Genomic DNA, 14,105 nt, shown 5'->3' with positions numbered 1-14,105 from the left:
GCCGCCCACCAACTCTCGGCCAGTGTCCAGTTCGCATGGATGAGCGAGGATATGTCTAAGGAGACCAAGGTGTCAGATACCTGCTCATTCAGCCAAGACACTGTGAAGCAGTGCTTGACGGTAGACATGGTGTTCCTGGGATTAAAGGCCTTACCTTTTTTCTTCCAAACATATTGCTGTGTATTGTGGCCAAACAGCTCAATTTTTGTTTCATCTGACCACAGAACCTTCCTCCAGAAGGTCTTATCTTTGTCCATGTGATGTCAGATGAAACAAAAATTGAGCTGTTTGGCCACAATACCCGGCAATATGTTTGGAGGAGAAATGGTGAGGCCTTCAATCCCAGGAACACCACACCTACCGTCAAGCATGGTGGTGGTAGTATTATGCTCTGGGCCTGTTTTTCTGCCAATGGAACTGGTGCTTTACAGAGAGTAAATGGGACAATGAAAAAAGAGGATTACCTCCAAATTCTTCAGGACAACCTAAAATCATCAGCCCTTAGGTTGGGTCTTGGGCACAGTTGGGTGTTCCAACAGGACAATGACCCCAAACACACGTCAAAAGTGGTAAAGGAATGGCTAAATCAGGCTAGAATTAGGTTTTAGAATGGCCTTCCCAAAGTCCTAACTTAAAGGGGGACATTATCACAATTTCAGAATGGTTAAAACCATTAAAAATCAGTTCCCAGTGGCTTATTATATTTTTCGAAGTTTTTTTCAAAATTTTACCCATCACGGAATATCCCTAAAAAAAAGCTTCAAAGTGCCTGATTTTAACCATTGTTATAAACACCTGTCCATTTTCCTGTGACGTCACATAGTGAAGCCAACACAAACAAACATGGCGGAAAGAACAGCAAGCTATAGCGACATTAGCTCGGATTCAGACTCGGATTTCAGTGGCTTAAGCGATTCAACAGATTACGAATGTATTGAAACGGATGGTTGTAGTGTGGAGGCAGGTAGCGAAAACGAAATTGAAGAAGAAACTGAAGCTATTGAGCCATATCGGTTTGAACCGTATGCAAGCGAAACCGACGAAAATGACACGACAGCCAGCGACACGGGAGAAAGCGAGGACGAATTCGGCGATCGCCTTCTAACCAACGATTGCTATGTGTTTGTTTGGCATTAAAGGAAACTAACAACTATGAACTAGGTTTACAGCATATGAAATACATTTGGCAACAACATGCACTTTGAGAGTGCAGACAGCCCAATTTTCATCAATTAATATATTCTGTAGACATACCCTCATCCGCGCTCTTTTCCTGAAAGCTGATCTGTCCAGTTTTGGAGTTGATGTCAGCAGGCCAGGGAAGCTAGGGTCGATATTCTTCTCTTGATCATCTTGGGACGGTGTGAGCCAAGACATCCAGGGGAGTTTAGCTCGCTTGTCTGCGGGAACAAACTGCCGCCATTGCTTGCCGTGCTAGCGAGGTCCTTTGTCCCTGAATTGCTCACACACTCCGGCAGATTCAATGGGGGTCTGGCGGCAGATTTCTTTGACTTTATCGTTGGAAATGCATCTGCTTTGAGTGTCGCAGGATATCCACACATTCTTGCCATCTCTGTCGTAGCATAGCTTTCGTCGGTAAAGTGTGCGGAACAAACGTCCAATTTCTTGCCACTTTCGCATCTTTGGGCCACTGGTGCAACTTGAATCCGTCCCTGTTCGTGTTGTTACACCCTCCGACAACACACCGACGAGGCATGATGTCTCCAAGGTACGGAAAACAGTCGAAAAAACGGAAAATAACAGAGCTGATTTGACTCGGTGTTTGAGAAAATGGTGGATTGCTTCCCGATGTGACGCCACGTTGTGACGTCATCGCTCCGAGAGCGAATATTAGAAAGGCGTTTAATTCGCCAAAATTCACCCATTTAGAGTTCGGAAATCGGTTAAAAAAATATATGGTCTTTTTTCTGCAACCTCAAGGTATATATTGACGCTTACATAGGTCTGGTGATAATGTTCCCCTTTAAACGTATGGACAATGCTGAAGAAACAAGTCCATGTCAGAAAATCAACAAATTTAGCTGAACTGCACCAATTTTGTCAAGAGAAGTGGTCAAAAATTCAAGCAGAAGCTTGCTAGAAGCTTGTGGATGGCTACCAAAAGCGCCTTATTGCAGTGAAACTGGCCAAGGGACATGTAAGCAAATATTAACATTGCTGTGTGTATACTTTTGACCCAGCAGATTTGCTCACATTTTCAGTAGACTCATAATATATTCATAAAAGAAGCAAACTTCATGAATGTTCTTTGTGACCAACAAGTATGTGCTCCAATCACTCTATCACAAAAAAATAAGAGTTGTAGAAATTATTGGAATCTCAAGACAGCCATGACATTATGTTCTTTACAAGTGTATGTACACTTTGGACGACAACTGTATGTACTGCTCATAAGGTTATTCTAGTAAAATAAGTGATGTGTAAATATCAAAATATTACATTGAATCACTTCTTGCCAGGCAATATTACAATTAATGACAATTTTAAATAAAGGAATACATCCAAACACTTTATAGATATTTATTATGTACAGGAAGAAATAACAGTTACAATTGTATGTATCTTCCTAACAAGAAAGAGGTTGTATTACATCAACATGGGACTATCAACAATCCTTTTAATCTCATTAATACCACAGAAAAGAAAAACTGTCATTTTCTGGACACGATAAAGTCTTAACTAATGTCAAACACGTAGCGTTACAATAACCAGGAAGAGAAGTGTTTGTCTCACACTTAGTAATTCCGCTGTGGACAGACCAAGCCAAGCAATTCAGGTTTAGCAGCCAAGGAAATACATTTTTGGCAGGCAATCACATTTTGGCACAACACCGGCAAATATAAACAAAACGAAACACCGGCGGAAAGCGATAATTGATTAAAAAAAACAAGCAAACTGGAGTTTTGACCCGGAGAAGGTAGGGTCGGTAAAAAAGAAAAAAAAATCTGCGTCCCGGGTACGCGCTCACTTCCGGAAATGTGCGTCCTTTCTGATTTAAATGCGTAAAGACACAAAAAGTGAGTTAACGCCAACATTGAAAGTAAAATTGCCGTTGTCTTTATTTTTAAGTTATCATGCCATGATTTTACCATTACGGCCCACTTGGGAATAGATTTTCCTCCACGCGGCCCCTGAGCTAAAATGAGTTTGACACCCCTGCTGTCAGCGCATCACTGGCTAAGTGCCATATGTGTTGGCGCAGGCGAGAGAGAGTGAGCGGGTGCTGTTGATATGACAGATGACAAAGTGGGTTTTGGTCTGGTTTGTACGGCAGAAAATTATCAGTTTTGTTAGATAGAAATGTTTTTGGTCATTTGTTTGTGGCCGACAATAAAGAGTGTTGCTCAATAAAGTGATAGATGGAATTCATGTCCTTAAAGCGTCTCGACAGACATTACAATAATTGAACAGTGATGACGAAAACTGTTTTCTCTGTTGTGGCCGTGCACACTGTGGCCACACCTGTCCCATACCTGACTAAATAACAAGTTACATGTTTTATCATTTTAATCAAATGACCGCAGTAATTTTCATGAGATTATGTTTTAATAGAAGTGTTTTGGCCCACTTATAATGACAATAACAAAACATATTGTTTTTCATGAGCTGTGGACTAGTGTCTGGGTGGAGGTGCCGCTTTGGGAATCATTTGTACCCCTTTCAGATATCGCATTTAAGTCCCTTTAAAACATTCACATGTTGCACAATGAGACGTAAGCATGGGATCATGTGTAACTTTCCGTTTGTAAAATATATATTTTTATTAGTAGTTCTTTAATATAATAACAGCATTTCATGATTAATATTTATAAATGAAGATTCTTAATAAATGACACTAGAATAAGCACACATTTGATTGGTAAATCATAGTGTAACGACCTGGAGTTACACATTATGTGCGGTGTTGGAGTTGTCCGACTTTTTGTGTGGCTGTAAAAGCATCACTGGCTAAGTGCCTCATGTGCATGTGTTGGCGCAGGTGAGGAAAAAGTGAGTGGGTGTTGTTGATATGACAGATGACAAAGTGGGTTTTGATCTGGTGTTTATGGCAGAAAATGACCAGTTTTGCAAGATAGACATTTTTTTACCAATGTTTTGGTCATATGTTTGTGGCCGACAATAAAGAGTTTTGCTCAACAAAGTGATGGATGGAATTCATGTACTCCTTAAAGCGTCTTGGCAGACGTTACAATAATTGAACAGTGCTGACGAAAACTGTTTTCTCACTTACATTGAAAATTGTTATGCGCTTGATTTTTATTTGATTTTGTGCGTGGCGTCGAGGAGGCGTGAGCGGTGCACAATTGCACAGGTGTGCACCTTCGAGGGAACGTTGCTCTCCAGTGAGCTGAGGATTATTGTTATTCCACTTTAAAAGTAATAGCAAAGGAAACATAAGTGGAAAAGGTAATAAAGGTTCAGCACATGGATATTAAATTGGTTTGCTGCAATAATACAGCTGAGCTCAGAGGTTCGCTTGCAGGAGCAGCAGTTGTGATCGTATTACATGGACTTTCTTAAATAGGTGCATGTTTAATAACTTCATCTCTCTCTTTCCCTCACTGAATGCTCCACCAGAGGCAGCCATGAGCCCTCCACGCCGATCATCGAGTTCCCATGGCGACAGGTAATTTCCCCGAAGCGCTTCAATTTCTAATCATGTTTACCACAAAGAACATACTCATAACAGTATTAGGCTGTGTGACATAACCACCACTCTAGTATCTTTAGCTTCTCTACTTTCACTCTGTTGTTTTCAACTATTTATGCTACAAACCCCATTTCCATATGAGTTGGGAAATTGTGTTAGATGTAAATATAAACGGAATACAATGATTTGCAAATCCTTTTCAACCCATATTCAGTTGAATATGCTACAAAGACAACATATTTGATGTTCAAGCTCATCAACTTTTTTTTTTTTGCAAATAATAATTAACTTAGAATTTCATGGCTGCAACACGTGCCGAAGTAGTTGGGAAAGGGCATGTTCACCACTGTGTTACATGGCCTTTCCTTTTAACAACACTCAGTAAATGTTTGGGAACTGAGGAGACACATTTTTTAAGCTTCTCAGGTGGAATTCTTTCCCATTCTTGCTTGATGTACAGCTTAAGTTGTTCAACAGTCCGTGGGTCTCCGTTGTGGTATTTTAGGCTTCATAATGCGCCACACATTTTCAATGGGAGACAGGTCTGGACTACAGGCAGGCCAGTCTAGTACCCGCACTCTTTTACTATGAAGCCACGTTGATGTAACACGTGGCCTTGCATTGCCTTGCTGAAATAAGCAGGGGCGTCCATGGTAACCTTGCTTGGATGGCAACATATGTTGCTCCAAAACCTGTATGTACCTTTCAGCATTAATGGCGCCTTCACAGATGTGTAAGTTACCCATGTCTTGGGCACTTATACACCCCCATACCATCACAGATGCTGGTTTTTCAACTTTGCGCCTATAACAATCCGGATGGTTCTTTTCCTCTTTGGTCCGGAAGACACGACGTCCACAGTTTCCAAAAACAATTTGAAATGTGGACTCGTCAGACCACAGAACACTTTTCCACTTTGTATCAGTCCATCTTAGATGAGCTCAGGCCCAGCGAAGCCGACGGCGTTTCTGGGTGTTGTTGATAAACAGTTTTCGCCTTGCATAGGAGAGTTTTAACTTGCACTTACAGATGTAGCGACCAACTGTAGTTACTGACAGTGGGTTTCTGAAGTGTTCCTGAGCCCATGTGGTGATATCCTTTACACACTGATGTCGCTTGTTGATGCAGTACAGTCTGATGGATTGAAGGTCACGGGCTTAGCTGCTTACATGCAGTGATTTCTCCAGATTCTCTGAACCCTTTGATGATATTACGGACCATAGATGGTGAAATCCCAAAATTCCTTGCAATAGCTGGTTGAGAAAGGTTTTTCTTAAACTGTTCAACAATTTGCACACGCATTTGTTGACAAAGTGGTGACCCTCGCCCCATCCTTGTTTGTGAATGACTGAGTATTTCATGGAATCTACTTTTACACCCAATCATGGCACCCACCTGTTCCCAATTTGCCTGTTCACCTGTGGGATGTTCCAAATAAGTGTTTGATGAGCATTCCTCGACTTTATCAGTATTTATTGCCACCTTTCCCAACTTCTTTGTCACGGGTTGCTGGCATCAAATTCTAAAGTGAATGATTATTTGCAAAAAAAAAAAATGCTTATCAGTTTGAACACCAAATATGTTGTCTTTGTAGCATATTCAACTGAATATGGGTTGAAAATGATTTGCAAATCATTGTATTCCGTTTATATTTACATCTAATACAATTTCCCAACTCATATGGAAACGTGGTTTGTACATCACATCAGTCTCTGTACATTTGATTCATGTTTTGATTTATTGCATTATGCACACGTGATGTAATTACTTTTGCTAAATTGGGTTTTATTAGCATTAATATTAGGAACACTGACAGGCCAAAAATTGCAAGACAAATACAACTTTTGAGAATTGAGTCATTAAAATGAATAGAATAAGGATTTTTGTGTAAAGGTGACAATTTCCACATATGCCTGAACTGCGGTTGTCCCGATACCAATATTTTAGTACCGGTACCAAAATATATTTGGATACTTTTCTGTACTTTTCTAAATAAAGGGAACCACAAAAAAATTTCATTATTGTCTTTATTGTAACAAACAATCTTAGGGTACATGAAACATATGTGTATTATTGTAATTTAGTCCTTAAATAAAATAGTGAACATACTAGACAACTTGTCTTTTAGTAGTACGTAAACAAACAAAGACTCCTAATTAGTCTGCTGACGTATGCAGTAACATATTGTGTCATTTATCTCCCTATTATTTTGTCTACAATATGAGGGACAAACTGTAAAAATAGATTATTAATCTACTTGTTCAGTTAGAATGGAATAGAATAGAATAGAAAGTACTTTATTGATCCCTGGGGGAAATTCAGCACCACAGTTCGCTCACAATAGACAATAAACACTTAGGTATTTTTTTGCATGTGAATAATATAAATACAGTCTATTATACAGCATTATTCACATGTTAATAACATAAATACAGTCTATTATACAGTATTATTCACATGTGAATAATATAAATACATTATACAGTTACTGTTAATATCTGCTTATTTTCTGTTTTAACATGTTCTATCTACACTTCTGTTAAAATGTAATAATCACTTATTCTTCTCTTCTTTGATACATTACATTAGTTTTGGATGATACCACACATTTAGGTATCGATCCGATACCAAGTAGTTACAGGATCATACTCGAAGTCCTCATGTGTCCAGGGACATATTTACTGACTTTTTAAATATTCTCATGTATTTTTCCTCATGTTTCTTTTGTGTCCTCCCAGCAGGCCCTCCACCGAGTCCCTGCAGAGGAACAACAGCAGCAACTCGGGCGTTATCCTGGACATCTCGGCTCTGAAGATGGCAGAAGTGGACACGGAGGTGCCTCCCCTTCCACCTCGCTACCGCTTCAGGGACCTCCTGCTGGGCGACCAGACCTTTCAGAACGATGACAGGTAGCGTGAAAAGCTCTTGTGACAGACGCCGCCCGGGGATGTTTCTTTAAAGCCTGTGTGCGTGTGCGTGTGCATGTGTGTGTGTGTGTGTGTATGTGTGTGTGTGTACTGTACAAAGGAGTAAATGATTGCTGTGGTTTGAGAAGCAGATGTTATAGGATGCCTCTGAGGAGGAAGAATGTACTAGGTCTCTCTCCATGGTGCTGAAATGATGCTGGGAAGGACCATTTCGATCCTGCCGCAGACCAAATGGACCGTAGACTTTCTATTGCTTTGACGCCATCAGGCAGATTAGCACAACTTTGGAAGAGAAGCACTTTTTTCTTGAAGTTAGCATGCAGTAGAACCACAAATGTTCCTGAGGTTGTACGATTCAATCAAAAAAGTTCCCTGAACTCCCACAAAACTTGAACTATTGTCTCATGAGACCTCAGAATGCACAGATGAATTGTGAGTTTGGCTTTTTCTTTGACTTGCGGTGACTAGGGATGGGCACTGAAGACTCGTAAACGGTGGGAACCAAAGTGAAAAAAGAAGAAGCTATCTCTGCTTCACTTTAGTGCTGAATTAATGCAGACTCAGCAACTTGCCACAAGTGCATTGTGGTAATATTGTACACATAACGTAAGTAATATAATGTATGCAATGTAATAGTAGTGAAATTGTACAAGTAATATAATGTAAATAATGTAATGGTAGTGATATTGTACATGTAATATAATGTTTTTAATAGTATTAATATTGTACAAGTAATATAATGTATGTAATGTAATAGTAGTGATATTGTACAAGTAATATAATATAAATAATACAACAGTAGTTAGAGCTGCCGCTATCGAATATTTTAGTAATCGAGTATTCTATCGAATATCTTGATCGATTAATCGAGTATTCGAATAAATCATATTTTTGCTTAATTTGTTTTTTTGTTTTTTTTGTCCTGTCCAGCTTCTCAGGCAAATCTTATAGTTGATGTAGATGCCCATATCAGCTGTACAAATTTACTTTTAAAAGAGAAGTGTGGGATACTTCTCTTGTTGCCTTATTTGTATTTTGACTTTTTTAAATGGATTTATATTATTATTTGGTGCAGCCGGGCCGGAGCAATATTTTTGCTTAATTAAGGTTTAACTATAAATGGACAAGCGGTAGAAAATGGATGGATGGATGTTAAGATAGGCATCACGGTGGAAGAGGGGTTAGTGCATCTGCCTCACAATACGAAGGTCCTGAGTAGTCCTGGGTTCAATCCCGGGCTCGGGATCTTTCTGTGTGAAGTTTGCATGTCCTCCCCGTGACTGCGTGGGTTCCCTCCGGGTACTCCGGCTTCCTCCCACTTCCAAAGACATGCACCTGGGGATAAGTTGAATGGCAACACTAAATTGGCCCTAGTGTGTGAATGTGAGTGTGAATGTTGTCTGTCTATCTGTGTTGGCCCTGCGATGAGGTGGCGACTTGTCCAGGGTGTACCCCGCCTTCCGCCCGATTGTAGCTGAGATAGGCTCCAGCGCCCCCCGCGACCCCAAAGGGAATAAGCGGTAGAAAATGGATGGATGGATGGGATGTTAAGATGTGCCCTCAATAATTGCGTTTGGCCTAATTGTCTTTTATTTCCAAAAAACGCCTGTTTTCATTATTGAGGGCTGACACGCACAGCTGAAATGCGTCCGTGGTTGATTGTGCCAATTTGTGTGTGCTAATAAAAACAAGTGCGCTCACAGCCCTATGTGCTGTCTGGTGTGACCGCATAAACAAAGTTTTTGTCTCTTCTGCGTTTTTGATGATTATACGGTGCCGTATAACTATTGGTTTCTCCACGCAAATCCGCTGAGCTGTTTTCAACCTGCCAACAATACATAAACATTATAAAAAGACAAACCACTTAATGACAACAGTTTTAAATTTTAAGAATGCAATACAGTTCATTGCATTCTTTGCATGCAAAATAGTAATTAATGTTAATGTTGCCATCATAACATGTTTGTGTTGAAAACACATTTATAAAATTAGTTCAAAATTAATATTTCCTGAGAAAGTTAAAATAAAACTATATTCTTAGTATCAAAAATAAAACAATAAGAACAGTTTTCATTATATAAAACATAAAAAGTGGACTAGGTAGTTTCTTTTATACTGCATTTGAAATGTGCAACCAGTGGTGAGTCACCACCAAGCAAAAACCGCGCGTTCCCAGAAAAGTAGCGTCAGATTTACTGGCCGTCCGAGCACCCACTGGCAGAAATGTAGATCGGCGCCTATGCTATAGAGACTATAGTGGGTACAAGTGCAAGCTATCCAAGTAGCATGTGGTTGCATGACTTGAATAACCCGAATAAAATAGCATGAGTACTTTCGCGTGGTTACTAATGAAAGGCTAATCGAACACGACAGCTCGTTTAGTGTTGTTAGTTTTCAACACCTTTTGGCGGCATTTGATGACATCGCGGGAGTGAGAGAACACATCCTGGTTATCACAACATTTATTTTACTAACATAACTTTTGCGTTTACATTTGATAATAGATGACTTACCTGGCCTCCAGACGTCCCTCAATTGGATGCTTTCTCGACAGGTGCTGCAGCATGGAACAGCCCACTTTGCAATGTTTGCATACGACTGCGTTTTCCTTAGATTTGAGTGTGAAGTGTTCCCACACCTTAGACAACTTTTGTCGCTTCTTAATTCCCTTTTTTTGCTATGGCTCTTGTCCTCTGCTTTCTGCGCCGTCTGCCATTGCCAGTTATGTCGGTGAAAAGGTTTTCTAAACTCAAGCATATTTAAAGGAGCGGTGTTGTGCAGTGCAGGGGGCGTATGATCTGACTTAAACCTGCTGTGCAATACCTGAACAGTCTGTGCGAAATGTGAGCTTTGACTAATAAACGAGGCAAAATGTCATAAAAAAAAAATAATAATAAAAAAATACAATCTAATTACTCGAGTTATTAGTTAAGTAATATAATGTAAATGTAATAGTAGTGATACTTTACAAGTAATATAATGTAAGTAATGTAATAGTAGTGATATTGTACAAGTAATATAATGTAAGTAATGTAATAGTAGTGATATTGTACAAGTAATATAATGTAATGTACGTAATGTAATAGTAGTGATATTGTACAAGTAATGTAAGGTAAATGTAATAGTGATATTGAACAAGTAATATAATGTAATAGTGGTAATATTGTACAAGTATAGTCTTGTAAGTTAGGATTTCGTGCATACTGTCACCATAGTTTTCTTTTTTGTAGTCTTCATTTGAATAACAATATTATATAAAAGACGACATACAAAACAAACCTTGCTTAAGAATACAGTATTTTTTTTTGAAATCCTACAGGAGACTGAAGGATGTGCTCAGCAGCCTTGAATGGAGGAGAAACCAATCTTTTATTTACATCAAATACATCTTTTTACAATACTGTCTACCTGTTGTCAGGGTGCAGATATATATTTAAGTTGCAGTAAGTGTCTTGTTTACAAAAAGACATTCAAAGTATATCAAACAAAACCTGATGGGACTCAGTGATGCCCCTGTGTGTCATTCATTGCAATGACAGAGGAGTGAATACTGTTTTATTTTTAAACTCATGTTTATATTATTATTCCCTTTTACTCCTAAGTACGCTATTTTGCTTTACAAAACATTCAAACATCACAGAACATGACGTCACAAGGCTAGGTCGTAAAAGGAGGTGACGTGAACACACTTCCTTCTAACGCACCAATGACAGTTATGCAAGCGAGGTTGCATTCACGAGCCCCCGGAAATATGAGCATCAGTAATACATATCACTTTTTGCGCATTCTCCATGTTATATAGCACGATGATGGTAAATGGTAAATGGGTCTTACTTGTATAGCTCTTTTCTACCGTTTTAAGGAACTCAAAGCGCTTTGACACTATTTTCCACATTAACCCATTCACACACACACATTCACCCATTCACACACTGATGGCGGGAGCTGCCATGCACGGCGCTAACCAGTCCCATCAGGAGCAAGGGTGAAGTGTCTTGCTCAAGGACACAACAGACGTGACTAGGATGGTAGAAGGTGGGGATTGAACCAGTAACCCTCAGATTGCTGGCACGGCCACTCTCCCAACTTCGCCACGCCGTCCCCATGATGACAGTTTGGTGTGGATTTTGTCGAGGTCAGGAGATGTACCGTATGTTCCGGACCATAGGGCGCACCAGTATAATTTACGTGGCTCACCTTCGACAGCGTCTTCTCCCCGCCATCTTTGTTGTAGCGGTGTAGCGTGCAAGGACGGGTGTGGAAGAAGTGTCAAAAGATGGCGCTAACTGTTTTAATGACATTCAGACTTCACTTCAATCAATAACGGAGCAGCATCTCCTCATCCGTAAACAACAACGCCGGAAATGTGTCCCGTGAAAAAACGTCCGACCGGAACTCTAATAACTAAAGTTCCTTGGGTGAATAATGTAAACTCACTACAACGGTATGTTTTAGTGCTTACATGGTGAGTTTACTGGCAGATATAAGTAAGGACTTTACACTACTTTATATTAGAAATGGCAACAGTGGAGGATGAATGTCCCATAACAAGAAGATAGAGAAAAAGAAGAAGATTATCGACTACGTAGTCGGCACGGACTACAAAGGCAGACGCGCGCACATTTTCAGGACTTATGCAGATCCCAAATACCAGAGGTGTGGACTCGAGTCACAGGACTTGGACTCGAGTCAGACTCGAGTCATGAATTTGATGACTTTAGACACGACTTGACAAAATGTAAAGAGACTTGCAACTCGACTTAGACTTTAACATCAATGACTTGTGACTTCACTTGGACTTGAGCCTTTTGACTTGACATGACTTGCCACTTTCCCCAAAATCCAAAGCTTAAAAAGTTATTTGGGAGCGCTCCGTATTTTTCATTTTCTTCGTCTGTGTCGATCAGCGTGTTGTTCCTGTCAGCTGGTGTGCTCTCAGTACAATAGCCAATCAAATTAGATCTACGTTGTTTTCATCACACAGCATCCATCCAATCAAATTGCAGGAGAACCACCGACCAAGAGTTGTCAAACAACGTGCCAGTGAGAAACAATTATGCCAAAGTTGGTTTCGTTCGGGTATAAAAACTACGACTTGGTCAACAAAAAACGAATTGCCGTATTCAAATCACGCAGTTCGAATATTACAGACGGAGACGCAACAACTTCCAGCTTCGTTCGACATTAGAAGTTGCACAAAGAAGGGTAAGTTTTGAATGTAAGATAACGTTTATTGGCTAAGTAACGTGACTTTTATTTGCTGTGTAGTTAAATCAGTGAGGCTGCAAACTCACTGCTAAAGTTATAACCATAGACATCTTATAAGTAGACGCAGCATGGAGCGCTACTGCCTACTAGCGCAGACGAGACGCGTGGCCGCCATCTTGGAGTGGTGATCCGCTCCACTCAGTGCAATTCATTTGGCAGGAGCAATGAACTGTCAGCGCATTTAATTCATCTTACCTCACTGAATACCACTGATTTTCACCCCCTTTTTTGTCATACGTGTAGCTATGATAACAGACACATGTTTTGGCGTGTTTTATTATTCATAGTTTGCTTAACAGTAATATAATATTTTTATATGCTATAAGTGACCAGATGTCCGAGATCAAAACTGGGAATATAATCCCAGAGAAGGGGGAAACAAACAGTGAGCTATTTTTAAATTGAAGAAACAATATGATTAGTTTATATATACACATGCGTATATCATACATAAACAATGTATGAATACATTAGATATCTATATATCTTAGGGACCTATAGACTGTATCTCTGTTGCTGCAGCAGCAGAGACTTTATTCTGTCTTGACACTTTGTATTGATATTGTCTATTACATTCTTCCCTTAAATGTTAATGTTTGCAGTGATTGTTTTATATGTATTTTTTTATGTAAGTCTTTTTGGATAAAAGCGTCTGCCAAATACTTAAACATATATAAACACCTGAAAGTCTTTATATCAGCTAAAACCACCAATCTGTTTCACTGGATTCAGAATAAAACCAAATTCTGTTTTACCCAACAATGTTAGTATTTGAATATTGTTACTTGAAGACTTATTCCTGGTTACAATTATACTGTTAAGAAAGTATTGTCTTATACTTTGCCTAAAATGAGAATGCATCATAATCATTGGCGGCTGGTGAATTTTGTTTTAGGTAGGGCTGAAAGTTTGTAAACCAAACCCCTGTAGGGGCGTCATCCTCCACCAGAAGATTTCTTTGTGATTTTCACATACAAATATTGAAGATCTTTGCTCATTCTCAACTCTGTGGTAATATTATTTTCATAAAATACAACCAATAGTACGTTAATGTTAAATCTTACTTGTGAAAAGTAATCCCCCAATTCCTATTTTCAACAGTCCGCTCATTTGAGCAGGAAAACGCTGAACACCATCTTTGTTTTCTACCTGTCAACTGTCAGTTTAGGCTGCTCGCCGGCTCCTCATCACCACTTCAAGATGGCGGCCAAATTGCTCACGTCACAGCAACCAATGCT

General features: G+C 39.6%; 1 protein-coding gene across 4 annotated transcripts in view; it reads left to right on the top strand.

Annotated features, from left to right (window-relative positions):
* The window catches only part of LOC133620350 (potassium channel subfamily T member 1-like), a 289,334-nt gene that overhangs the window by 31,832 nt on the left and 243,397 nt on the right, over positions 1-14,105 (top strand). For all 4 annotated transcript variants that reach the window (XM_061981789.1, XM_061981785.1, XM_061981788.1 and 1 more), the window contains exons 2-3: positions 4,600-4,648; positions 7,411-7,581. In XM_061981789.1, coding sequence (XP_061837773.1) covers positions 4,600-4,648; positions 7,411-7,581 — 220 coding nt within the window. The remainder of the gene's footprint in view (positions 1-4,599; positions 4,649-7,410; positions 7,582-14,105) is intronic.

Source organism: Nerophis lumbriciformis, linkage group LG24 (genome assembly GCF_033978685.3).
Source record: "Nerophis lumbriciformis linkage group LG24, RoL_Nlum_v2.1, whole genome shotgun sequence".
NCBI classification, from domain to species: domain Eukaryota; kingdom Metazoa; phylum Chordata; class Actinopteri; order Syngnathiformes; family Syngnathidae; genus Nerophis; species Nerophis lumbriciformis.
The sequence above is the reverse complement of the archived record's forward strand: the minus strand, read 5'-3'. Positions and strand labels throughout refer to the sequence as shown.